The sequence below is a fragment of the Sciurus carolinensis genome, chromosome 2, assembly GCF_902686445.1.
Source record: "Sciurus carolinensis chromosome 2, mSciCar1.2, whole genome shotgun sequence".
Lineage (NCBI taxonomy): Eukaryota > Metazoa > Chordata > Mammalia > Rodentia > Sciuridae > Sciurus > Sciurus carolinensis.
Window position 1 is genome coordinate 1,535,337 of NC_062214.1, and position 26,145 is coordinate 1,561,481.

The 26,145-nt window shown below is 55.0% G+C and overlaps 1 protein-coding gene across 5 annotated transcripts in view; it reads right to left on the reverse strand.

Annotated features, from left to right (window-relative positions):
* Nucleotides 1-6,513: 6,513 nt before the first annotated feature.
* Osbpl2 (oxysterol binding protein like 2) overlaps nucleotides 6,514-26,145 on the reverse strand; it is a 32,767-nt gene continuing 13,135 nt past the window's right edge. For all 5 annotated transcript variants that reach the window (XM_047542203.1, XM_047542206.1, XM_047542202.1 and 2 more), the window contains exons 4-14: nucleotides 25,596-25,671; nucleotides 21,950-22,084; nucleotides 21,298-21,395; nucleotides 18,104-18,286; nucleotides 16,678-16,785; nucleotides 16,073-16,162; nucleotides 13,865-13,988; nucleotides 11,671-11,808; nucleotides 9,536-9,659; nucleotides 8,851-8,941; nucleotides 6,514-7,534 (exon numbers count right to left, since the gene is read on the reverse strand). In XM_047542203.1, coding sequence (XP_047398159.1) covers nucleotides 7,432-7,534; nucleotides 8,851-8,941; nucleotides 9,536-9,659; nucleotides 11,671-11,808; nucleotides 13,865-13,988; nucleotides 16,073-16,162; nucleotides 16,678-16,785; nucleotides 18,104-18,286; nucleotides 21,298-21,395; nucleotides 21,950-22,084; nucleotides 25,596-25,671 — 1,270 coding nt within the window. In that variant the 3' untranslated portion in view covers nucleotides 6,514-7,431. The remainder of the gene's footprint in view (nucleotides 7,535-8,850; nucleotides 8,942-9,535; nucleotides 9,660-11,670; nucleotides 11,809-13,864; nucleotides 13,989-16,072; nucleotides 16,163-16,677; nucleotides 16,786-18,103; nucleotides 18,287-21,297; nucleotides 21,396-21,949; nucleotides 22,085-25,595; nucleotides 25,672-26,145) is intronic.

The window sequence follows — 26,145 nt, forward strand, 5'->3', positions numbered from 1 at the left end:
GCCGGACTGGGTGTTTGAAAAAAAACAAAAAAAAGACCATGCCCGCCTCTCATTTTTACTCATTTTACATTTCTTTACCAGCTCTTTGACAGTTAGTTGTAGGCAAGGAAAAAGCAGTACCCGCGGGGCGAGGTGGCGCGCCTGCAATCCCAGCGACTTTAGGCACACCCTGTGTCGAGAAGAAAAGAAAAATGGACTGTGGCTCAGCGGTAAAGCACCCCTGGTTCAGTCCCAAGCACCAAAACCCACAGAACCACCCTTCCCAGCCCCCTCCGCCTGGCCCTCTAGGACAGTCTGTCCTGAGTCTGGCTTCCCTGTGCAGTCTTCATCATTTTCTCTATGTGCGTGTGTGAAAATTGTATGTTTTTCAGCTTTTCCTAAAAAGGACTTTCCCATTCGACATTGCTTCTGAGCCGTGTCCACGTCTCAACCGCAGCTGTTATGCTGCGTCAAGCTGTACCTCCTGCGCTCACCTTGGCCAGCACTGTCATCTGTCCTTTCACTACTCCAGTGCTTCAATTTTAGATCAAAACTTAATTGATCTAGAGATTCACTCTTCTGTCTGAAAAAAACAGCTATTTTAAGTATTATGATTATTATTATTGTACTGGGGATTGAACCCAGGGGTGCTTTACCACTGAGCCACATCCCCAGCCCTTATTTTTTTGAGACAGGATCTCCCTAAGTTGCGTAGGACCTTGCTAAATTGCTGAGGCTGGCTTCAAATTTGCAATTCTCTTGCCTCAGCCTCCTGAGTCCCTGGGATTACAGCATGTGCCACTGTGCCTGGCTTCACTGAAGTTTTGCTTAGACTAACAAGTGGTGGGCTTGCTGTTTTGTTTTGTTTGCAGTGCTGAGTATCTCAGACTCAGGGCTTCACTTACCCAAACAAGCATTCCATTACTGAGCTATGCCCTGGCCCTATTTTAAATTAGTTACTATTTTTAAAATGTTCTTCCTCTTAATTTCTAATCTGGCCAGGTGCCGTGACACACGCCTGTCATTCCAGCAGCTCAGGAGGCTGAGGCAGGAGGATTGTGAGTTCAAAGCCAGCCTCAGCAATTTAGCAAGGCCCTAAGCAACTCAGCGAGACCCCGTCTCAAAATAAGAAATTAAAAGGGCTGGGAATGTGGCTCAATGGTTAAAGCACCCCTGGATCCAATCCCTGGTACCAAAAAAAAAAGTTTGCTTCCTCATATGGTGACTGTCACTAGGTGAAGTCTACATGAGCACAAGCTCTCTGTCAGTGGTGCCAGGGTGCAGCCCAGGACCTCCCACCTGCTAGGTGAGCCATCCACCACTGAGCCACGCCCCCAGCCTCTGTGATCCTAAAGAAACTACAAGTGTCCAGAGACCAAAGGGCTGGTGCCACATCGCTGACCCAAGTGTGTCCATGCTGTGCAGAACAGGGAAGAAGGTGAGATTACCCCACTTGGCTTTCCAGGCAAGCGGCCAGCAGGCAAATGCCACTCGTTCAAAGTCAAAACTAAAATGTGCCACCGGAGGCCATAGCTAATGCCACTCCGTGGGACCCAAAGCCCACCGTTTCCTCAGGGCCATGGCCACCAAGGGCCCTGGACTCAGGGTTTGCCCCAGAGAAGCAGGAAGCTTATGGCCAGGCTTCAGAAAGCAGGACACATCACACGTGCTTCGAGTGGCCTTCCTCTTCCTTCTGTGGACACCCTACTGTAAGGAAGCAAGCGAAAGGTGAGCAGGCATTAAGGAGCCCCAGGAGGGCCACCGTGGTGGCCAGGCAGGGGCCTCTCCACACAGCTACAGCTGGCAGGCACTGGGCGACCCCTGCTGGCACAGTGCTGTCAGGACTGTGTGCCGCGGAGCGCTCTGAGCCTTTGCAAGGAGGCTGCCTGGGTTGCACCAGTTGGGCAGCTGCTGGCCAGCTGGAGGATGGTGTCTGCAAAAGCAGCTTTGCCAAGTCATCCTTTCAGCCGCAGGGGTCCGACTCATCCATCAGATTCTCCAAGGAAGATTCTGTTAGTCCTGTCTGGCAAGGATGTAAGCCCGGGGCTGGGGCACAGCCCACAGGCAGAGTGCTTGCCTAGCATGTGCTCGGTCCTGGGTCTGATCCCCAGCACTTCAACAAGCAAACAACAAACAGAACCCAGCCCAAACTGCAGAGAGCCTGGAGCTCTGTGAGCTCTGTGCACAGCATGTGGCCAGCAGCTCACCAGTTTGTTCAGCTGCCCGGGGAGGCATGAGGAAGGGGCTCACCACATGCGCATCCGTGAGGGGAATGCAAATCAAACCTCCCCCTGTCGAATGGCTACAAGCAGGGAAGAAAGTACCAGTGCTGGGGGCTCTGCTGGGCCTGGGGAAACAGCTGGGCAGGTGTGGCTTCTTCCCAGCAGTTCATTAACAAACCTGAGTTTCTGGAGCAATTTTAGACTGCCGGCAGACCAGAGCAGAACGCGCAGCTGGGCCCCACCACCCCACCACACTGCCGCCTCCCCAGCTCAGCACCCTGCCACACGGGTAACTCCCTGGGGAGTTACACAGCACCCTGCCACAGATTAACTCCCCACGTCCATATTTACGTCAGGGTCACCCTTAGTTTGTGCTACTGTGACAGTGCCCCAGACGGAGCAGTTTACACGGAACAGAAAAGCACTTCTATGCAGTTCTGGAGGCTGGAAGTCCAAAAGTTCCGGTCTGGAGGGCTGCTCTCTGATGTGGCCCTGGTGGCAGGGTCCCCCATAGGGTGCAGGCACCAGAGCTAGCCAGGGCACCACTGCAGGACGTCTCCTCCATCCTCCTGCCTCGAGGGAGGGGCCCGGTCACTCACCCCAGAGGTCCCTCCTCTCCATCCCACCACATGGGCCATTCAGCTCTGACACCTGGATTTTGGAGGGTACGTGCAAGCCATGGCAGCTTGCACTTTCCATGGGTCCAACACCTTTCTGATGTCCACCACGAAGTCTCGCACTGTCTCCCTTAACCCCTGCCCTGAGCACTCGCTCTCCTTATTTATTGATTTTTTGGTGGTACTGGGGTTTGAACCCAGGGCTCAGGCATGCTAGGCAAGCACTAAGCTGCATCCTCAGCCGTTTTTATCATGATCCAGGGCTTCGCTAGGTTGCCCATGCTGGCCTGGAACCTGCATCCTCCCGGTTCCCCTCCCAGGTCCCTGGGATGGCAGGAGTGGCTGCCACGCCTGGCTCTCTAGGTCTCTGGTCTCCATGGTTCTGCCTTTTCTGGAACGTCACATGGTTGGAATCTACAGTGTGTAGTCTTTTTGTGCTGACTTCTCCCAGTAACATGCATTTATTTGGTTTCCTCCATGTTGTTTTATGGCTTGGAAGTGCACCTCAGCACGGACTAGCACCCCAGCGTGTGGGTCACCGGCTGAGGGTGTCCTGAGTGCTCTGAGCTCTGCAGTGACCATGGAGCTCTGTAAGCATCTCTGTGCAGGCTTCAAGTATCCATGACGCTCACCTGAATTCCGTGGCAGGAGCATGCCGTGTTCTTCCAAAGACGCGAGACACTTTGCGTTCCTGCTGCGCAGCTGAGAGCCACCCTCCACGCCCCTGTCAGCACTGCTATGGGTGGTCTTGACATGACCTCTGCCAGGAGGCGGGGTCTTGTGGCATCTGCTGGCAGTGACGCTGAGCGCCCACTCAGGTCTGCTGCCTCCTGGGCATCTTCTCTGATGTGGTGGCAGCGCGGTGCCACTTCAAGGGACCGGGCCGACGCCGCCTGGGTGTTTCCCCAGAGAAATGCAAACAGATGTCCACACTAAACCTGCACACAGGGACCTCTTCCATGATGGCCCCAGAGGTGAATCACCCTGAGTATGCACCAAGGGTAAGCGAGGAGCTGCGGGGCACCCTGCCAGCTCACATGCTCACGGCACACTCAGATGCTCTGTCCAGCAGCTGGACTGTGGCAGGGCAGTACCACTGGGACCAAAGCCAGACTGTGTGGCCGGGGATGGCAAGGTCTGCATAGGATGGCCACCACGGGGCTCACCACAGGGTCAGACAGGGGACGCTGGCCTGATGGCAGGTGCTGGCCAGGCGCAGGCAGTGACATGCTCTGCAAAGGACAGCAAGACACAGCAGTGTGTTCTAAGACCAAAACCTCCAGGACCCTCTGTCCCTCTGCCCAGAGCCCAGTGACCAGTGGACAGATGCCCCACTTGGCTCGCCTCCTGGGCAGCAGGCAGCAGCTGGGCCTCTTGGAGCAGAGTCAGGCGCTGGCTGCACCCAGCAGCAGCCTCCAGGCCAGAGAGGCACAAGCAAAGCTGCTGCCACTCAGAACCCAGACCCAGCGGGGGTCACGAGTGCCCCACCACCCCACCACCACGAGGAGCGGGTTTGAGAGACAATCCTAAGGAACACGTGACCCAAACATCTGACCCCAGGCACCAGGACTTGCTGGTAGCCATCTGTAGCCCTTTCCAGAAAGGCCAGGGCGCCAGAGACAGTGAGACACTGTTCCCTGCAAAGCAAATGTCAACTGCGACCCATTTTCAGACTAGAAGCTGACATTTACGTTCACAGATCTGTGCACAGTCCTCAAAAAACCACCCTGAGAGCGGCTGATCCTGTTAACACAGGTGGGCCATCGACGTGGGTGGGTGCTGGCAGTACTGAAGACCGTCAAGACAAACCCGTTTGCCAGTGTCTCTTCTGCCTGACGTTTTCACACCACGGGGGCAGGACCAACGTGTTGGTGAGGGCCAGCCATGCACCGTGCAGTGACGGGGATGGGCGTCTGGCCAGGAGAGCTGGTCCTGAGAGCAGCATGGTGGGGTGGCTGTCCCGAGTGCCACACCAGGGAGTGCCCAGACGCGGCTCTCACCCCGCAGAGCTCTCACGCCCAGCTCGCAGAAGTCCGTCATGAGCTTTGGGGACAGAGCCTGACAGACAGTGGCCACGAGGGCCACGGAGTGCTCCAGGCCAGGCTGGCTCCCTTGCGGTGGTCCAGCCAGGCTGCGTGGCAAAGGCCCTCGTGGCACCTGTGCTCCCCTCAGGGCCAGCAGCATTGTGGAGGGGCTGGTTTCTGTGGAACCTGGAGAGGCAAGACACTGTGATGCCACCAGGGACCAGCTTGTTTCGCTGCGCCCTCTCCTGCCCGGAGAATGCCTGACAGGAGCAGGCAGGTGCTGGTGCCACCTGCTCACCAACTCCACCCAGAGACGGTGCCAGAGCAAATGTGGTGTGGCTGACACCCATCTGTTCAGAATCTCTAGTCAGGCGGTGGCATATACCTGAAATCCCACCTACATGGGAGGCGGAGGCAGGAGGATTACAAGTTGGAGGCCGGCCAACTTAGTGAGACCCTGTCTCAAAATTTTAAAAGGCTGGGGGTCGTAGGTGAGTGGTAAAGCACCCCTGGGTTCGGTTCCCGAGACCACAAAAATAAAAACAAGTCTCCAGTGGTCTCAGTAAAGGTGCCTGAGCCTGTGGACTTGTAATTGATTCTAGCTTCAATCAGGAGCACAACCGGGGCCCGGAGTGCTGCCAAGAAGAGCCTGCTGCGACCTCCCTCCTCCCAGAGGGCCGGAGACGCCCAGGTGTTCTGAGGGGGTCCAGCTGTGCCAAGGCCACCCTCCCAGGCAGAGGTGGGCCCAAGAGGCCAGCTTTCAGAACACATCTGTGTTCTGAGGCGCTCGTGGCCAGACACGGGACACCCTGCACTCCGCTGGCAGGTGCGGGTGATAGCCTTGTGTGTTAGCACTGGCAGAAACTGCGCTGATGACAAAAGCGGCACAGGAACTGTGGCTGCTTTGGTACGCTGTTGTCTTGTCTTTGTTTTCAGCAGTACTAGGGATTAAACCCAGGGGTGCTGAACCACTGAACTACATCCCCAGTCCTTTTAAATTTTTTTTAAAAATTTTGAGCAGGGCCTAAGTTGCCCAGGCTGGCCTGGAACTCTGGCTCATCCTCCAAGTCACTGGGATGCCAGGTGGGGCTCCCACGCCCGGTTCAAGGTTCTTTCCCATCAGCCCTCCTACCTTTCCCTTTGACTTTTGATTTAGGCACATGCTTAGGGGGACTGGGAGTGGGGTTGTCTGTGTAGCTGATGAGCCCCTGAAATACCAAGAGCTGGCCTCGGGAGGGAGGAGGGGGCTGGGAGATGCAACCCACTGCAATCTTCTTTTAGGCAGAAGGAAATGGAGCCACTGGTAAGAGATTGCTGAACTTCTCAAAATAGTCATTCAAAATATGCCTCGGAGTCACTCCCTTGGACCTTCTTGGCTTTCCGTCCTTCCTGGGATGAGCCTGGGCCTGGCCATGGTCTGGAAAAGCAAGCAACCCTCCAACAGAGGCACCACGGGGTGCCCTGTTCTAGGTATCCAGCAATCTGGACTCTCCTCAGGGAATGATGCCAAGGTCATTATGCCACCAAGTGGGGTCCAGGCTGCAGTGTGGCTCAGTGCTCAGCGCTGGCCTCCAGTGGGCAAGGCCCCCAGAGGATGATGGGCAGGACAGAAACACCCTCACGTCCAGTTTCCAAAGCTACAAAATCAAGCTTTCAAAACCCATGTTGGCTTTTAAGAGAATTTTAATAGCAAAGATGGTTCTGAAGCCTGGGCACAGGGCACTGCCTCCTGCCCGTGACCAGTGCTCATGCAGCAGCAGAGTGCCTGCTACAGGCGGCCTGTCTGCGGTGCAAAGAGCTCTCCTGTGACCTGTGGAGCTGACACTGTCCCTGCCAGGGATGCGGAGATGGACACGCCTGCTGTGGTTGAAGGACTTTAATGACCCCCAGGCACAACCCGATGCGACTCACACTGCAACACGCATGCTGGGAACACGGGACGCGAGACTGCAGACACGGGCGGTGGTGAAGACGGGCCCCTCGGGGCTGTGGGCGGGGGCGCAGTCCTGCAGACCCTGGGATGGGGGAGCACTGGCCAGGGCAGGGCTGGTGCTCCCAGCAGTGCTCCTGCCCTGCCTCGGGCCAGGAGCTCATGTGGACAGTCCTGTGGCGAGTAATGCATTTTCTGCTTTTCAGCAAAATACCATTCAAGTAGTTTTAACTTAAATATTTTAAAAGTAATCTTTACGTTTCTCAAGATTGGTAAAAAATACAGAATCTGACAGCTTTCACTTCACTGCTGCCGCTCTGGAGCCCCCGCCTCCCCATGGCGGGGATGCTGCCAGCAGTCCCCAGCCTCCTTTTCAGAGGGCCTGAGACCCTCGGCACCTTGCCTGGCCTTGCGGGGCACGCGCCCCTCCTGCTCTCAGCTCCAGCAGCCAGCCGTGCCCACCGCCAGGCCCACGGGAGGCAGGGCTTCCTCCTGGGCCGCAGGTGGCACTCCAGAGGGGCTGTGACAGCTAAGTGGGTCAGGTCCTTGGTCAGGGACGATGTCACCTCCACCACCATGGCCAGAGCAGTGGGGCTCTGCCATGGCGACACTCAGAGTGCCTGGGGTCCGGCCTGCAGCCCCGGCCGGGCCTGCAGCCCTCAGTAGATGTCGGGGCAGTCTGAGAAGTTCCGCTCAAAGTAGTCCCCTGCATAGAGCCAGTCGGGAGTGCCCGTGTGCGGGTTGTCGCCCGGGTAGAACCACCTGCAGAACACAAGCCAGGAGATCAGAGGGATCGGCCACTTTTGCCCTCCAGGGGCAGCACACAGGATTTGAGAACCACTGCTCAGGGAAGCTCTGACACTGAGTTTTCCATCACTGTCCTTTCCCAACAAGACCACAAGGATCCACCTCAACACACGACCTCCCCCCAGGCCTTTCTCAGAGAGTGGCCCCTGTGGGAAAAGAGAAGGTGCCCAGGCTCCCGCCACTGCCTCGCTCCCCGAGCCTTGGTCCAGGGCCACTGGTGGCTTGGCTCCACCACTGTCCCACCCACAGAAGCAGCTGGGCTCACTGTGTCCTGAGTACAAGGTCACCATTATCCTCACATAACAGATTTTATATTCTTAATAATTAAAAAACAATAAAGGAAGGCTGTATTCAACTATTCTCTGGAATAAGGCAAATTCCAAAAATAAAAACATTAAACTAAACTGGATGCCTAAGCATCAAGGATGGGCTTCAGAAACCCCAATCTCATTACTAGGGTGGTTGTTAAGGGGCCTTGTAAATGAAGACCACAAGAATGAAGCGTCTAGGCCTCCATGGCCAAGACTGTCACCCCAGCTACTCAGGGCCCGAGGCAGGAGGCTGCAAGTTCCAGGCCAGCCTCAGAGACTTAGGGAGACCGTCTTAAAAATTAAAAAATTAAGATCTAGGGGCATAGCTCCCTGAGTTTAGTCCCCCATACTCAAAAGAGAATAAGTGATGCCCAGCGGCAGGCAGTGGTACGACTGTGATCAAGCTGCAGGGGCCGAGGGAGGCGGAGGCTGGCACCACACTGAGACCCTCCTCAAAAGACCTGAAGCCTAGTGAGACCGTACCGCTCGGGACGTCCAGAGACTGACACGTCTGCATGCACGTGTCACTTGTGCTCAGACACCACTGCACCCGAGTCCTCGTGGGACCACCACAGAAGGAAGAAGGTCACAGCTGTCTGCAAACTGTGCACAAGCCCCCCGGGCCCCTCCCTGTCAACACAGTAGAGAGGCCACCACAGGCTGTGTGCCTTATGCCCACAGCTCTCAGAAGGACCTGGGCTTCAGCCTGGAGCTGTGCTGCAGGGGCCACGGCGGGGCAGGACCTCTGCTGGCCTGGCCACGGGTGCCAATGCAGAGCGTCACCAACCCTCACCAACTGTTTTGATTCAGTGAGTGGTTGGGTTGAGCCAAGCTTTCTTTAAACTGGCCACATTTGACGTGAGTGCTGTACCCACAGGGGCTCGGGCCCTCAGCTGCGTGCTGACCCAGCAGAGTCCGGAGCAGGGGAGTCACCACCTTGACGCCCCTCCTGCCCCTCACCTGGTCCGCCATTCTGCCTCTTCTTTGGCACGCTCCCTGCGGGCCTCCCTCTGCTTCTCTTCCAGCCGCTCCTTCTCCTGGCTGGCCAGATCTAGGTCCAAACAAATGGCCTCTGGCTAAGAGTTCGGTTGGCTCAAAGCTTCCGGGTACATGGGGGATGCCGGAACCTTCCACCCAACCTTTGGAGGACATCTCCCAGGTGTCTGCCACTATCCCACTGGTCACCAGGACACAGAGAGCACAGAGCCACCTGAAGCCCAAGCAGGAGGGCAGGTGGCAGGGAGGGCCAGACGGCCCTCCTCCAAGTGTGTGAGTCCTGGGCACAGGGCATGGCCACCGGCTCTGGGTGGGATGGGAGCGGGCCCCAGCAGCACCCTCAAGGGGCAGGCTCTGCACGGAAGCACCATGATCACAGCAAAGGCCAGGAGCCCTGGACAGGCATCCCCAGCGGGGGTCCTGCTGTCACTGTCCTGCACTAGCAGGCAGGAAGAAAGCACACAGTCACAGAGGAAATCCAGGCCCAGCGGGCACAGTGCCCAGGATGACGAGTGCTGCTCGTGGGCTACTGTCCAGTCAAGGCTCAGTTGAGGGAGGAGCACAAAGTGACTATGCAGGTGGCCTACGTGGATGTGAAATGAACTCGCACCCACCCACACCAGCACTATGAGCTCAGCCCAGTGCCTACCCATGTTGCCATTCTCCATGCCACGGATGTCTGGGCGCAGGCGGCAATCTGTGGGTGGCAGGGTCTTCTCCATGCCCGATTCCAGCTCGTTGAGGCTCACAGTGAAGCTGGTGAAGTTATACATCTGTGGGGACACACAGCATGGCAGTGGAGGCCACTCATGCACGCAGTTCGTGGTCTGAGTCACGGGCACCCGAGGCCTGCTGCAGGCAGCCACGCATCACCCGCTCTCTAGAAATGTCCCTGCCAGGTCCACTGCCTCCTGCTCAGCCCCGCACCCTGGGCTCCTCCTCACCCCATGGGGAGGCTGAGGCCCCAGCCTGTGCCCACCCCTTCTTAGGGTGCAATGTGCCTGCGGCGCCCAGGAACCTGGCTTCCTTCCTCTAGCTGACTCCCAGGGTGGGCACCGTGTACCCACAAGCTCCTGCTCAGCACAGGTGAGGCTGCAGTCCACTGCACCCCTTCCCCACTCGTCCTTTCCAGGCTGACTTCAGGCTCCTGCCTGGCCTCCTCTTCTGTACTGTCACCACACCCAGCAAGTGGCTCGAGGACCACAGGAATGCAAATCCCCTCTGTGTCCCCTGCTCAAACAACTCCCAGGGTACCCGCATTGCTGCCAAGGTTGGGCTTGTCAAGAGTCTCCTGCGGCCTGGTCCACCTGGTCCCTGGGCCTGTGGCCCTCTGCCTCCCTTCTGGATCCCCTCCACTGCAGCCTCTCCTGCTCTGGAATGTGCTTCCCCAGCACTTCTAAAGGACCATGTGGTCCCAGGCAGGTATCCACTGCTACCACCAGCCTGCTGGTGCCAAGGGCTCTGACAGGAGGCACTCAACCAACAGCACCGAACCAAAGGATGAGGGAACTAGTGTTGTTATTTTAGGTCCTGGGGACAGAACCCAAAGGTGCTTTACTGAGTTACACCCCCAGCCCTTTTTATATTTTATTTTGAGACTGGTTCTTGGGACTCAGGGTATAGTTCAGTGGTACAGTGCTTGCTTTGCATCCATGAGGCCCTGGGTTCAATCCACAGTACCAAAAAAAAAAAAAAAAAAAGAGGCTAACCTAGAACTTGTGAACCTGCCTCGGCCTCCCAAGTTGCTGGGATTACAGATGTACGCCAAATATTATTCTTAAAGAATTTCCCTGAGAAACAAACTTTATCTCTCTAAAACATAACTGAAAATTGTGCTACTGAAGTGAGTGTCCCCTCCCAGCATGCAGCAGGGCTGCAGAGGGCTGTGGAGCTGGAGATCACACTCAGGGGCCTGCCACAGTTCCCTCTCCTTTTCTGATTTTACACATGCTGTTATGTGTACAGGTCACAATACCACAACAAAAATCCCTAAGTGGCACACATGCTTTATACATTTATAATTTGTAACAGACATTAAATAATAGGGTGTGTTACACGTTATGCTTGTCCTAAAATGTTACATGTTTTATGTTATTTATATTATATGCTATTACATATAACATTATGATTTATTATGGAATAAATCATAAGTAGAATTTTCAAAAGTAAACATCACAGTGCATCTGAGCATCTACATTGGTAAGATGGCTGTGTACAGAGGATTGGCAAGGCAGTGGGGCACAGAGATGCACACCTGCATTTGCGACTACTCAGGAGGTTGAGGCAGAACGATGCGTGGAGCCCAGGAGTCCAATACCAGCCTGAACAATGCTGCGAGATCTTGTCTCAAAGACAGATCAGCAAAACAGTCTCCCAAAGAGGTTTGGAGCCCCTTTTATAAGAGGTCACTACAGACCTCAGAGGGCAGGGGGAGTGCTGGCCTGCTTGGTGGAGGGACTGGCAGTGTGCAGCCAAAGTTGCCACGCTGCGAGTTGTTATGAAGATGCCAACCCTGCCAGGCTGCCGGGCACCAGGTCTCACGTGAGCTCTGCAGTAGGGGCAGGCTCCTTTGGCTGCACCATGGGCACTGGCTGGGGGGTGGCCACTGGGAAGGCCAGCTGTGGAAACGGTGCAGTGATGTGATAGAGCTTCCCTGCCTGCTCCGGACAACCAGCTAAGGCTACAGGCAGGAAGGCATGGACGCCGGGCAGGGGAGAGCGAGGTGGCAGTTGACCTGACAGCAGGCAAGTCTGACCTACAGGGTGCAGGGCACGAGGTACATACCTGGGCTGAGTTGGGGGGCCGGCTGTTGATCCTCCAGAGCAGCTTGCTGCCGGGAATGACCTGCACAGTCTCCTGAGCCACAGGCACATCATCAGCCACATCTCCAGACACCTCGTTGGCTTTCTCGGGTCCGTCATCCTGCAATACAGAACATCTCAGTACAGCCTCCTCAGGGTGCAGCTGCTGGCCAGGAGACCTGTTCTCAGAGCACTTTGAGACATGCTCCCAAGCCTCTGTGCAAAACAAGGGATTTTTTCTTTTCTTTTTTAACTAAGAAGAAAATCAGGCTGGGCATGGTGATACACGCCTATAATCCCAACTACTTAGGAGGCTGAGGCAGGAGGATCACAAGTTTGAGGCCAGACTCAGCAACTCAGTAGGACCTTGTTTCAAAATAAAATGAAAAAAGGGCTGGAGGTTGTAGCTCAGTGGTAGAGCACCCCTGGATTCAATTCCCAGTATCACTAAAATATAAATACACACACACACACACACACACACACACACACACACATATGCATTTTATTTATTTATTTATTTTTAAATCAAATTTCCTCCCCAGTTGGAGATACCATCCACCCTCCAGTTTGTGGAGAAGACTTGGGCTCCTGCTCTCTGCAGGGCCAGGTCACACTGGGCTTCTCTACTCCTAGAGAGAAAAGAAGATAGGTAGGGTGACCACAGGTGTGCTGTGCTTTTCTCTGCGTGCAGGCTGGACCCCAGGGGCTACATGCCCAGCCATGGACTTGCCACCCCAGTGCTGGAGCCGAGGGCTGCCTCAGGCAGGAAGTCTCCCCAAGGCTGGGCTCAGGGCAGCTGGGCAATTCTAGGTTGAGCCCCAGTGCCCATTCCTTGTTGGTGGACACCCCGCTACATTCTCCTCAGAGCCCATAGGTCCTAGGTGAAGAGAAAAGCAGCTGCTGGATGCAGCTGTGGGCCAATGACCCGGGGTCAGCATTCATGAGCCTCCTATCCCTGGGCACCTGGAGCCAGTGCAGAGCTGGTGAAGGCTCCACACGCCCACCCAGGAGACCTCACGTCCCACGGCTGCCAGTCCTATGCAGGGTGAGCCCGGGGCGCTTACCACTGAGCCACATCCCCGCACTGGGTGAGCCCAGGGTGCTTACTACTAAGCCACATCCCTGCGCTGAGTGAGCCCGGGGTGCTTACCACTGAGCCACATCCTTGCGCTGGGTGAGCCCGGGCGCTTACCACTGAGCCACATCCCAACCCTTCTTTTTTAAAGGTCTTTTAATGGTTTTTTTAGATGTTGATGGACCTTTGCTTTATTCATTGATTTACATGTGGTGCTGAGAATCGAACCCAGTGCCTCACATATGCCAGGCAAGTGCTCCACCACTGAGCCACAAACCCAGTCCCCCAGCCCTTTTTTTGAGACTGGGTCTCACTTTGTTGCTGAGGCTGACCTGGAACTTGCGCTCCTATTTCAGCCTTACAAGTCACTGGAAATCCCAGATGTGCGCCACTGTGCTCGGCCTAAATCTGTACAGTCTTTAAGTGGAATTTCCCTTTCCTGTTTTTTTAAATGAAATAGAGTTATCAGAGAGGATGTGCAGCACCACACATGAGCTCATGTTTCATACCATGAACACACTTGGACTCCTGGGGGGGCTGAGGAGGCTGGACCTTTTTGTGAAACAACATGACACGTGTTGAGCTGGGCACATGGAGTCACATCTAGGAAATGTATTGCCCTCCTGAACTGTCTGTCGCGTCTGGTTCTACTCTCAAGAGTGCCTGCCTTCAGAGCACCAATTCCAAAGCTCTGGGAAATCCTTGGCAGTACTTGGATGGCTGAACAGATCACCCCTCAGGATGGGAGGAACAGATACAGAGCTCACTTGACTTTTCAAACAGACCTCGGCTGTGTACCCGAGCAGGACCCTGAGCCCAGAGCACCCAAAGACACTGGCTTGCATGGGGTTTCAGTGGTTGCTCCAGCCAGGGGAGGAAAGGAGAGCAGTTGTGACACCAGGGGACACAGGAACATCGCACCACACCAGACCCCAGACTGACAGGCAGCTTCATCTCAGTGGATTCCACACACCTGTCTCTCACCATGCGCCCCCCAGGCAAGCAGAGGGTGAGGCGACCTGGAGCGCTAGGACACAGAGGTGGCCCTGGCCAGCAGCAGGCTCTGCCCCACCAGCGTCTGCCCAAAGCGGCCACTCACCAGCTTGGCCTTCCTCTGGTGGTCCCCTCTCCTCTCCTGCTTCTTGAAGGATTCATAGGAACTGGGATCGATGCCCCACAAGCACTCTGTCCACTTGCCATAGATCATGAAGAGCTTCTTTTTGCTGTGGTAAAGGGGTTGAAAGCTCAGTCAGAGCAGCTGGCAGCCACTCTTCTAAACACACAGCTCCCTGGCTTTGACCACAGAAAATGTCCCCCTTCTGGCATGTGCTCTAAACCTGGGGACGCCAGGGGGTGTAAATGCAAAGATGAAGACTGGCCTTTAGGACAGCACTCATGTCACTTGAGAACTCTTCCTAACCCTGATGCACAAAAGCAGAAGAGAGTGAGCCCAGCGAGCTGAAGGGGCCACAGGCTGTGGGACACAGGCAGAGACACGTACTTCTTCACATGAACAGCTGTCCGAGACCGTCCTCCCTCTCGTTTTGCGGTGTGGACAGCCCAGCGCCTCATGCATGTCAGGTAAGTATTCAACCACTGAGCCACAGCCCCCGCCCGTTATTATTTTTCAAACACACTGGACATTTACGTGCTGTGTACCCTTCAGACCTTCCATCGATCACGCTAACAGCACTTGCCTCCTTCTTGACCCCTGCTTGTCAGTCTCACCTCATGACAACCCTGGGGGGCCTACAATGCTGGGCTCTGCTGTTTCCCTTGGCCTGGAAAGAGCACATGGTGGCTGTGCTGAGCTCATGCCCCCAGGAGAGCATGTGTGCTCAGTGGCACCCTGAAGTCAGCCTCAGCAGCAGAGATGGCTTGATGGACAACTCCCCATCTCTAGGGGAAAAGTGTCCTAGATTTAGGATGGCATTCTATTTGGATCCAAAAGGTCTCCCAAAAGCTCATGTGTCAAAGGCTTGGTCCCCAATGTAGAGGTGGGATCTTTAGGAGGTGACTGGATCAAGAGGGCTCTCACCCCACCAATGGACTAACCGGCTGATGAATTCATGGCTTAATAGGTTATTGGCCAGTGTGGAAACTGTGAGAAGTGAGGCCTCGTTGGAGGAAACAGGTCATTGGAGGCATGTCCTCAAAGGGCCTCTCTGTCCCCAGTCTCCCCTCCCTCGCCTTCCTGGCCACCATGAGTTAAGCAGCTTTTCTCTGCCATGCTCTTCCACCACAATGTGCTGCCTCACCACAGGCCTAAAAGAAACTGTGGACAAAAACCTCTAAAATCAGTGGCCAAATCATCGTTCCTCTTTTAGGTTGATTTTCTCGGGTATTTTATCACAGCAATGGAAAGCCGGCCAACACAAACAGAAAGCCTGAAACCTAAACCAGCTCTCCTTGCTCAGACTCCACAGGCGTCAGGCCAGCCTCGCAGTCCACGTCTGCCAACAGACATACCAGCCTCAGGTGACCCCACAGGAGACTGCGCACAGTGCTGGCCACTGCTCGCCCATCCACAAGGCCACTGTCCTTCAAAGTCCACGTGCTGGGTCTTGCCATGAGCCATGGGAGAAACTGTTTGTCTTAAGTCTGATGGCATTTTACAGGTAGTCTAAGCAGGTGAATTTCTGGTGCCCGAGAGGAGGAGGAACAAAAGCACTATGTTTCGGGTTGGAAACCAGAGTCTAGGAGCTAGAAATGATCTCTTGACATTATATGGCCCAAAAAACTGATGAATTTGAAACCCAACACATAAGAAATTAATAGAGTGGGTAAAAACACTACAGACCACTTGTCTACTTGCAAAAATTTGTTGAAGTCAAATTTAGTTTAGAAAGGAATGAACCAGCCCTTTACAAATGGCACCACACCAGCTACCATCCATGCACCTGGCGCCAGGCACAGGCTGCAGCAGGGAGGAGACACTGTCCACGTCTGAGCCTTAGTTCTGCTTGTAAACCTGCAGCTTCTCTCCAGAGAAGCAGCTCTCATTTCTCAGGTCGACCGGCTGTTTTCCTTCAGAAGGGGTGGGCTCTACTCTCCTGTCACCAGAAGCTCACTTAAGATCGTCTTTATTGGGCTGGGGCTGGAGCTCAGTGGTAGAGCGCTCGCCTAGCATGTGACCTCGGAAAACGTGGCCCTGGGGTCGATTCTCAGCACCACATAAAAATAAAATAAAGATCAAAAAAAAAAAAGAAGGTCTTGATTCTCTCTTCCTGGACAGTGTCTGTCTGAGGGCGCCTGGTGTGGTGCACGGACCGCAGACGCACGCGGGGCAACCGCCACCCAGACCTACTTTTTGTCTTGGATGTGCCCTTCTACTCTGTGAAGTTCCTTTCCAAACAGTCCGCACGGTCTGAAGTTCAGCACGCACTTGTCTCCAGTCCTGTGGGGAAGAAATGTGGGCGTGTGCTGACCGGGTGAGAAGTTCAGAGGCCCGCCTCCAGCACAGCAAGGAGAAGGCCTGGGGCCCCGTGACCGGTGACTTTCCAGACTGAAGGAGACACCATGTAACTGTCTTAGGGTGATGACTGTGCAATTTGATAGATTTACTAAAATATCCCAGTTGCTCATTAAACTCATTGAATTTTATGATTTATAAATTATTTCTCCTACTTAAAAAAAATAACAATGAGTCATGAGTTTTTAAGGTATTATAGCCTGGATACTGGGTGATGTTAGGTGGTCACTGGTTTTTACCCAGTAATAACACTACTCTTCAGTTTAAAATTTCTAAAAAGTTAACTATTATGACTAAAAACCACACACCCAACCAATGTGGCACACTTGAATTGACCTCAATGCTGGCCAGGACCAAATCTAGCCAGCCACAGCCACATGGGGCCCTGCAGCAGGGAGTCCCTTAAGCTTAGTGACAGGAAGGTGGGGTACGGCTGTCACCTGTGGTTTAGAATCTCCACCGTTCCATACTGCTCTATCCACAGCTTCCCAATGATGACATTGTGCACACAGCAGGTAGGGTTGGTCCAGGTATAGGCTTCATCGTGTCTGGAAACACAGAAGCAAGCAGATTGGGACAGTGAAGCACGGACCCTGTGTGACCCAGAATGCCAGACCAGACAGCCAGGCCAGGACGCCAAGCCCGCCAAGAGTCGGCAACGGCTTTGAAGTCCCTCCAGTGTGAGCCATTCTACTCAGCATGCATGTGGAATTTATTTCTTCTTTCCTTTGTAGCATCAATAAAGCTTTCCACTTAAATGTCAAGACAAGTTAATAAGCAATAGAAGAAGACTGAGACAAGAGAAATGGCTTTCCTGTGAAGTTGTCAACAGAAAAGCCATTTCACAAACATACTGGTAATGTAGTCCTGAGGAATGCCCTGGTCACGTGGGGAGGGCACACAGCCAGGAAGGGACATGGGGAGAGGCCGTGATGTCCATACTCTCCATTCCTTTCATTTCACTCTTCATCCTCCAAAACACCCCTTCCCAGAGAGAAATCCCCCACATGTGATGCGGCAGACGGCTAAACCTGTGCCTCAGCAAAGAGCCCCGACTGAGGGCAAAGCCAGCTCAGAGCAGGACGTGTACCACGCCTGTGCGCAACCCTCTGAATTTCCTAGATGGACCCAAACGCACTGATCAAAGGGCCTGTCACTTTTCAATTCTGCACGCCTCACCCCCCACAAAGAAAAAACACCACAGCAGGTCTGGCAGCAAGACAACTATAACAGGAACTGCCTGCACGGGCTGGTGGTCATATTCTGCAGGCAGCAGTGAGAGTCAGTTCCCCTCCAGGCCCTCAATGCACTGTATGAAAAGCAACTAGATGGCCAGCAGCAGAAACTACACCGGACACTTGTTCAGAGCAGCAGCAGTTGAGCAGAAGTCATTTCAGAGGACTGGCTGTCAAAGAGGACCACATGTCTGTGTGGGCCTCGAGCTCCAGGGTGTCCCGGAGGCTGGCTACCCCTGGGCACCTCTGAGGGGCGCTAGACCAGGGAGGCTCCAGAAGGAAGCAGGAAGCCTCTCAGAGGGCCCCCAGTGGCCCTCACCTGCACACTCACTCCCTGCGTGTGCGCACTGCCGGGTCAGTGTGAGGTCCGTGGCACATGGGCTGTGGCTGTGGGGGCCCTTTCAGGGCTTCTGCCTCAACTGCTGTCTTCCCCGGGATCCCCCGAGAGAGACCAGTGCCGTGCTTGAGCAGCCCTGGGAGGAGTCTGTGACCAGGGATGAAGTCCCTGCCAACTTGACAGCAGGCGCTGGCCAGGCAGGCGGCTGCCTGTCCTGAGAAGGCAGAGCCTCCCTGAAGCGAGTCCTCATGCCAGGCGGCCAGCCTCCCTCAGTCGCCTGCTCCCACTGCTCACCTGAGAAGCTCCAGGGTGATGGTCCCCCGGGGCTCCGCTTCCACACTCTTGCCCCAGAACTTCAGCTTCGGGTAGATGGAACCATGGAACACAAAGTCCTGGCTGAGACCTTCTGAATAAAACGCACTGATGGGAGGGTGGTGACTGACTTGTTCAGATATGAATCTGAAACCCAGATCTTCCCTAGGTTCAGAAAGGAGAAGAGGAAGGACAGGGAGGAGGGGAAGAGTCATATTAATGACAACAACCTCACCGGAGTCTGCTGTCCCACTGCCCAGCAGGTCCACCACTACCTCTGGTCTGGTCTGGCAGAGGCGATGCTCTGTGGCAGTTTGCCTGACAGCCATGGAGTGTCACTCCTAGGCATGCTGGTCAGCTTGAGGAACCAGCCTGGTGTGGAGGCCTGCCACCCTGCCCGGCTGCCCATGCCCCATGTGCAGGCCAGCAGGATGCGGAAGGCTCGCGTCAGCCTTGCAGGGCTCCACTGCAGCAAAGCCAGGGCTGCCTGGCCCTCAAGAGGTGTCCTGCCCAGTCTTTTCATGAAGTTCCTGGAACTTCAGTCATGAATGTCTTGCACCCCAAAATGTTCCTGGCCAGGAAGCAGGGCTTTGAGCAGACTCGCTTATTCAATAAAAATGTCAGTGTTTAATTGTTCCGGAACTGTGGATACACCTACAGTTGTAGTCATTAAAAATTATAAAAGCTAAACCACATAATTACTAAGTTATCTGGAATCAGAATTCCCAATCATTACAGAGGAAGGAAAGGTGAAAAATTAGGTTTTAAAAGGTTGCCTACCAAAGTCTGTAATTTACAGGATGAATACTTGTCTAAGAAAAGAAGGTATATTTTTAGCCTCCCTGAGGGATCTGAGGGACTCGAGCACTGGTGCAAGACAGGGTCTGCGGCCCCCGGAGGTGCGGGAGACACTGCCCAGTGGGCACGTGTGCTGAGGCCTGGGAGAGCTGGTGCTCAGCCTGTGAAGCCCAGATGCCCGGAAGGCACGTCAGCCCATGCCTGTGCTTTTCATCCACAGAGCTCATTTCCTATTGTGCAGAGCCTTTCCCTGTCCTGGCTCATCTTTCCAAGGTATCTAATAATTCCAGCAGCTACACAGCCAGCATCTGGAACAGGGCCCTGAACATGTGACTAGAGGCTTACAGGCCCAGCGACGGGCCGCACTGCTCAGAAGGATCTAGAAGGGGAGCTGCACTCCGTGACTGAAGACAGAAGGACACCTGAGTGCCTCCCCAGCGGCCTTTCCCTCTTCGCTGCAGTCCCTACTGCGGGGACAAGGGACTGCCTCTGGGGGACAGTCTCACCTCCTCCCTCTGACCAGTCCAGCTCTCTCAGGAACAGTGTGGCTTGGAGAGCAGTGGCTCCAGACTCAGTGTTGGCCAACACCAAAACAAACCACACGCTCCTGACAGTGCCCCCAGCAGCAGAGCGAGGGGCAAGCCAACAGTGAACCCTCCTCAACAAGGTGGGAGCAGAGCAGAGCCCCAAGACTGGCGTTGACAGGCTTTCCCACTGCAGCTGCAGTGGCTCAGCAGACGCTCAGAGAGCTGGGCTGGCAAGAGGACCGTCCTCCCCAGACATTGAGGCCAGGGCTGGCAGACAGGCCATAGGCCCAGTTTGGGCAAAGCCCTTTGTGCACAAAGGGAACCTACCAAAATGGGGACTGACATTTTTTTTTTATGGAATTACATCTGCTTTATGTTTTCTACTTTTTTCAAAGTTGCACATCTTCTATAAAGAGCATGCTCTTACAGTTAAAAAAGATTTAGTAAAATATCCCAAAGGATCAGCAATTAACTCTGAGTCAAAGTCAGAGGCTCGCTGCTTAGCAGGGTTACCTTTCCATGAGAAAGAGAACTAAGCAGGATGCAGGGCCCTCCCATGGGCACTCAGGCTCCGGGCAGCAACACCTGCAGCCTGGCATCTTGTGGACAAGCACAACAGTGCTGCATGGAAAGAGCAGCTCAGCCGAGCACCACCTGGCCCCCCACATCCTCCTACCTGCGCAGTCTCACCTGCTAAGCAGGCCAGCTCAGAGGAGAGGGCAGTTTCTCTCCCCTTTCAGTCTCCCCTCAGCATCCTGTGGCCACTCACCTGACGGTGCTGCAGACGGCAGCAGACTAAGCAGGACCTGGCCCACATGAGCAGCCCCACAGGGTCTCTGGCCTAGCCTCTCATCTGGGTGGTGCACTGGGGTGGGCACCTTCACAGAGGCAGAGTCCCCGGACAGATTCCAACAGCCCGAGGCTAGGAGGTGTGGAGACAAGCCCAGCTAGCCAGCCCTCCAGCAGTCCAGCTAAAAACAACACAACTGAGTCCAGCCTGGCCTCTGGGCTGAAGCACAGAGCCCGCACCCAGTTTCAGGACGCACGCACTAGGCATAAGGGTGAGGGTGAAAGTGGGGTACAACCTAGAGAATCCCAGTAGGGCAGGGACACTGCCCAGAAGAAACTCCCCAGGAAGGAGTCTCAGCCCATGCAGATGAGGCCTTGTCTGCATCCCTACTGGCCAGGATGGCCCAGCCACTCCCAAGGCCCTGTGTGGCCATCAGTGGTCAGTGGGGGCTGCACAGTGAACAGCGCCTCTGTATTTACTCTTCTTTTTGGACTGACCTCGCTCTCTCTCTTTTTTCCCTGAGACACTGGGGATTGAACCCATGGGTGCTATACCACTGAGCTACATCCTCAGCCCTTTTTGTTTTTGTTTTGAGACAGTATCTTATGATGTAGTCCAGGCTGGCCTCGAACTTGTTCTCCTGCCTCAGCCTCCCAAGTCACTGGGATTACATGTGTGTGCCACCACTTCTGGCTTGGATTTTTCTCTCTTCTACAGGGTCCACAAAGTGCTGCTATAAAATGGCCTGGTTTGCTTGTCAGTATCTGGTTTTGCCGCGGTTGAAAGCTAGCACTCTTCCACACTTCTCCACAAGAAGATCTAGGCAGCACGGTCTCCTTCTCCAACCCGCCACATGGAATATTCTGGTTCACCCTGGTCTCACCTCACTAGGGTAAGGCCTCACGTCACCAACACAGCACTCTGGGTACGAAGCATCTTGCCCAGAGCATCCCAAATCCTCCAACGGCTCCTCGTGAGCCCAGACACTGATGCTGGTGAGAACTGGGCTCATCAGTCACCCAGGAGCCCACCCTCAGGTATTCACGACAGGGTCCTCCTACCTGATCAGCTCATACGTCTCTCCCAAGAGCGGGTTGAATGGTTTGCCAGTCCTCTCCCACTGGGAAGCCACAGCAGAGACCGCAAAAGCAGCTACAGACTGCAAACGACACACAGGCAGGGTCAGAGTGACTTCAACTGGAAGGCAACGCCCTCTCAGCCTGTGACTCCTCCGCCTTCTACTAGAAACACATTTCAGGATTACAGAACTTCCTGGGAGGTGCCATTTGTCACCTGCTATTTCTTTAAAGTCACATCAAGGACAGTGCTATTCTCCACCCCCACAGCTTGTCCCCTGCAGACAGTGGCAGTCAGTCTGTCTCACACAGGATGTACTTGCAAGTGCTCATGCACACACATCTGTGCCCATACACACATGCGTAAAACACGCAGAGACTCGTGCCCACGCATAGGTGCACACGCACACGGGCTGTGGTGCTGAAAGGACCCAAGAGAGCCAGCTCCACCGGGCAGAGGCTCCTTGCAGGAGGTGGCACCAGGGAGCTCTCAGGGCCCAACGGCCACTGGAGACATGCTGTAGAACAAATGCTGTGGCCTCCATGGACGTCCCCCCAGTGGACAGCCAGGTCTCCATGACTCCACGGTGTCAAGTGCACCAAGACTGGTATGGTGCTGACCACACACAACACCCACCTGCATCCTTTCCAAGGGCTGGGGCTGACGGGAGGCCTTGTGAATGAGGTACACATGCTCCATGTACTCCGTGATCCGCTGGAGGAAACTCAGTGGCTCATTGAAGGCAATGGGCATTGTGATCTTGGACAGCTCCTGGGAGGGCCAGGAGGATGGCACAGTTAGCTCCCACAGGCTCTGCCACCTGGCCAAGAGCCTTGGCTTCCATCAGACCCCACGTGGGACCTGCTGCACACCTGGAGGTCTTCCTGGATCCTCTCCACTTCCCAGGCCCACTGGCCCACTCCCATCCCACGTCACAGTGGTGACTGCAGAGATGCCCCCAGACTGCTCCCCACGCCACGGTCCTCCCTGCCTCCACTTCAAGATGAATGGTACCAGTGCCAAGGTTCCCCCATCATTAAAAGTCATTCCTGCCGGTGTGGTGGCGGCACGTGCCTGTAGCCCCAGCCACTCACTAGGCGGAGGGGGAGGACTGCCTGAGCCTGGGAGTTCAAGACCAGAACAGGCAACACAGCGAGACCCTGTCTCAAGAAAACAATCAGCACTAGCTTCTGTGGCCTCCAGGATAACAGAGAAAGGCCTCACCGGCCTGCCAAGCCCTCTACAGTGTGACCCGTGTGGCTTCGCCCACAGCCTTTCAGAAGCAGCGAGGTGTCTCCCATGTTCCAGGCAGTGTGCAGGCAGGAGTGAGGCTAGAGGAGGCTGAGGGGACAGGATGCCCACCGAGGCCATGCCTGGGCCAGGATTCTTGGAAGGGCATTCTGACAGAGAAGGGAGACACACCTGTAGACAGCAGACAGGCTCCTCAGGGGACAGCCAGGGTTTGAGGTGGCCAGAGCACAGACAGGCTGAGGCCCACAGAGGCCCCAGGGACAAGGACGAGCCGTGGACCACCACTGGCCCAAGTGCTCAGAACACCCTGGGCAGGCAGTGTGCTTGGCGCAGTGCCACCAGAATAGGCCATCAGGTGAAACCTGAGACACGATGTCCTGGGAAGGGGCAGGGCCCTGCTTGCAGCCTGGTCCAGGAAGACCCTGCAGGTCAATCCTAGACACACAACCCTGCGGGCACAGGGCAGGGGTAGGCCCGGAGCCAGGACAGCAAGGCTGCTCTCTCAGGCTGCGTGAGGACCTGTGGGTACTCGTAAACACTGGAAACCTGGGGACACTCAGGAGGGCTGGGCTGGAGTTACAGCAGAGGCCGCTCTGGCACACAGGGTAGCTGAGACCACACAAGGGAGTTGCCCACCCACGAAGGCAGGAGGGACAGTGGCTTGTGACTGTGCACTCACCACCTCAGGAGCAAGTGGAGAAGACCCTGAGAGAGCAGGTGAGAAGGGAAGACAGTGAAGGGAGGAGGCATGTGGTTTGCACCCAGGCCAGGCTCACGTCCCTGCTGTGTGCTACACACCTCAAAACTTGCCACTGCCAGACCCCAAGGTGCCACAGGCCGGGGAGTCTGAGGGTGGATGGGAAAATGCAGAGGTCCCCAGGCGGGAGAAGGCTGGCCTTGCTGGAGTGGGGGTGGGGTTATGAGCAGGAGGCACCCAGCAAAATCACACAGCCATTGTTTTTTGGCCCAGCAACCCCATTCCTGGGAAGCTGTCCCAGCACCTCAGCAGAACTGTGTTTGGGGCCAGTCACCGTGACTACTGGATCAACTGAAGACCAGAAACACCCCACGACAGGGCCATGTTCTTGTGGGGGCACGAGGCAGGTACTAAACAACTGCCAGGAATTTGCTGCCGAGTGAGCACCAAGGAGGAGGAATCCCAGGTGCGTGAAGAAACAGAGATCTGGGCCCACATACCTACGTGTGCAGCACAGAGAGGGACACCCTGTGGGCGGAGCCAGCCCACTGCAGGGATGTGGGCCTAACCCAAGTGTGGTATGTGTTGGTCTGCGGCCTCTGGGCAGCAATGTAGGAACAGGGAGCCAGGCAAGGTGGCTATGCCTGTCATCCCAGCAACTTGGAGGCTGAGGTAGGAGGATTGCAAGTTCCAGACTAGTCTCAGCAACTTAGGAAGACCTTCTCAAAATTAAAAATAAAAAGAGCTAGGGATGTGGTTCAGTGGTAGAGCACCCCTGGGTTCCATCCACAGTACCAAAACGAAACAAAACAAAACAACACCCAGGAAGAGAGACAAGAGGAGACACATACACTTGTTCACATGTACACACAAGTGTGTGTGCATACTCCCTGCCTCCTGACACATGATGCCTACATGGCTAGGGACTCTCACCAGATGTGGCCCCTCAACCTTGCACCTTCAGAAGTGTGAGCAAAAACACACCTCTTTTCTTCATAATTCTTCTAGTCTGCAATATTGTGTTACTGGCAACAGAAAACAGACTACTATGTACACCTCATTAAATAAATCTGACTTTGGAACCATATTTTAAAACTAAATTAAATGCATAAAAGCAATCTCTATACATTAAAATGAAACAAATAAGCCTACTTGATTCCCTAAGTGCATGATCACCCAGGAGAGAACCAGATAATGTCACAGCAACTTTGCAGTGGACACTGTGATCAAGTGATCAAGGTCAACATCCCCAAAAAGAGGTGTGGACGACATAAAGCCTCAGACAAGGCACCGAGGGCCCCTGGCCTCTGTGTGCTCCTGCCAAAAATGCAGAGCCTCAGTCTCAACACAAGAAAATGCCAGACAAACCTAAACTGAGGAACGTTCTACCAAACTTGCAGGCTAGTACTTGCAAGGTGTCAAAGCCACTCTGTAGTGACGGGCACAAGGGAGATGTGATGGCCAAATGCCACCAGGGATCCCAGAGAAGATCCCAGGCTAGGAAGGGGACCTCACAGAAGGCAGGAAACCCAGCAAAGTATGCAGGTTGGCAGTGTTTCAAACCACGACAGATCATGCTATAGCAGCCGCTCCCCCGAGCCAGTGCTAAGGGAGCTGTGAAGGGGTGGGAGAATGCCCTATACCATTCTGGAACTTTCTGAAAGGCAAATGTTACTTCAAAATCAAAAACTGGGGGGGAAAGATGAAGCTTTCTAGCTGGGCACAATGGTGCATGCCTGTAACCCAGCAGCTTGGGAGGTTGAGACAAGGATCGAGAGTTCAAAGCCAGCCTCAGTAACAGTGAGGTGCTAAGCAGCTTAGTGAGACCCTGTCTCTAAATAAAATACAAAATAGGGCTGGGGATGTGGCTCAGTGGTTGAGTGCCCCTGAGTTCAAACCCTGGTACCCCCCCCCCACCAAAAAAAAGATGAAGCTTCCTCTAGAGAAAAAAAAGGATTGAGATGGACGACAAAAAAAAAAAAAAAAAAAAAAACTACAGGAACCGAGTAAGCAGAGCCTGAGGAGCACGCACTCTTCCGGCCTGGCAGTCGTGGGCTCCCAGTCTCCACGGGCTGCCTACACAGGGGCATACCAGAGACCCCAGGGCACACCTGATTCCAACAGACAGCCGAAGTCATCGTGAAGTCCACAGCGTCTGGACACTGACTGTACAACCAGTTTTTCTGTTACAAATTCTGAGACCCTAACAAAGGTTGCCTGCAACCTGGAAGAACCTTCTCTGTGGCAGGAAGTGCATTCTCCCAACCACCAGCAGTGCCACCAACCATGAGAGCCCAAGCGCCCAGGCTTCATGCTCCAGCCGCGGGGACTCACCAGGCCGATGCACTTTTTCAGTATGCTCCACACGCTGAAGTCGCTTCTGGTGAACATGGGGGCGGGCAGCGCTGTCCTGCGGAAGGCGAGAGCAACGCGCGCTCAGCATTCATGGGGGACCACAGACCTGACTGTGAGCACTCGCTCGCATTCCAGCGTGACCAGGGAGGAGCCCAGGCTGCTGCCCGAGACTCACGGGGAGGCTCCTGTCTGGCTGCACTGGAGGCTTCCTGGGAGTGTTATGTCACCTTTAGAGTCCTGACTGGGACCCTGCAGTGGAAGGCGGTGGCTTCCTTCCCAGGGCTGGGGGCTGTCAGCGGCTCTGCTGCCCACTCAAGGCCCCAAGGCCCAACGGGGCAGTTGCAGGATAAGGAACAGAAGTGAGGCCACCAAGTGTGGAAGGCACTACGGAAGCCTGTCCAGAAACCGGCCACCTCCCGCCTCCCATAAGCACGAAGGTGCAGGCCTTCCCAGACGTCTTCCAGCCAGATGGGCCCAGCAGCCGCAGCTGCACCTGCACCCCCATCTTTGACCCAGCTCTTGCTCACAG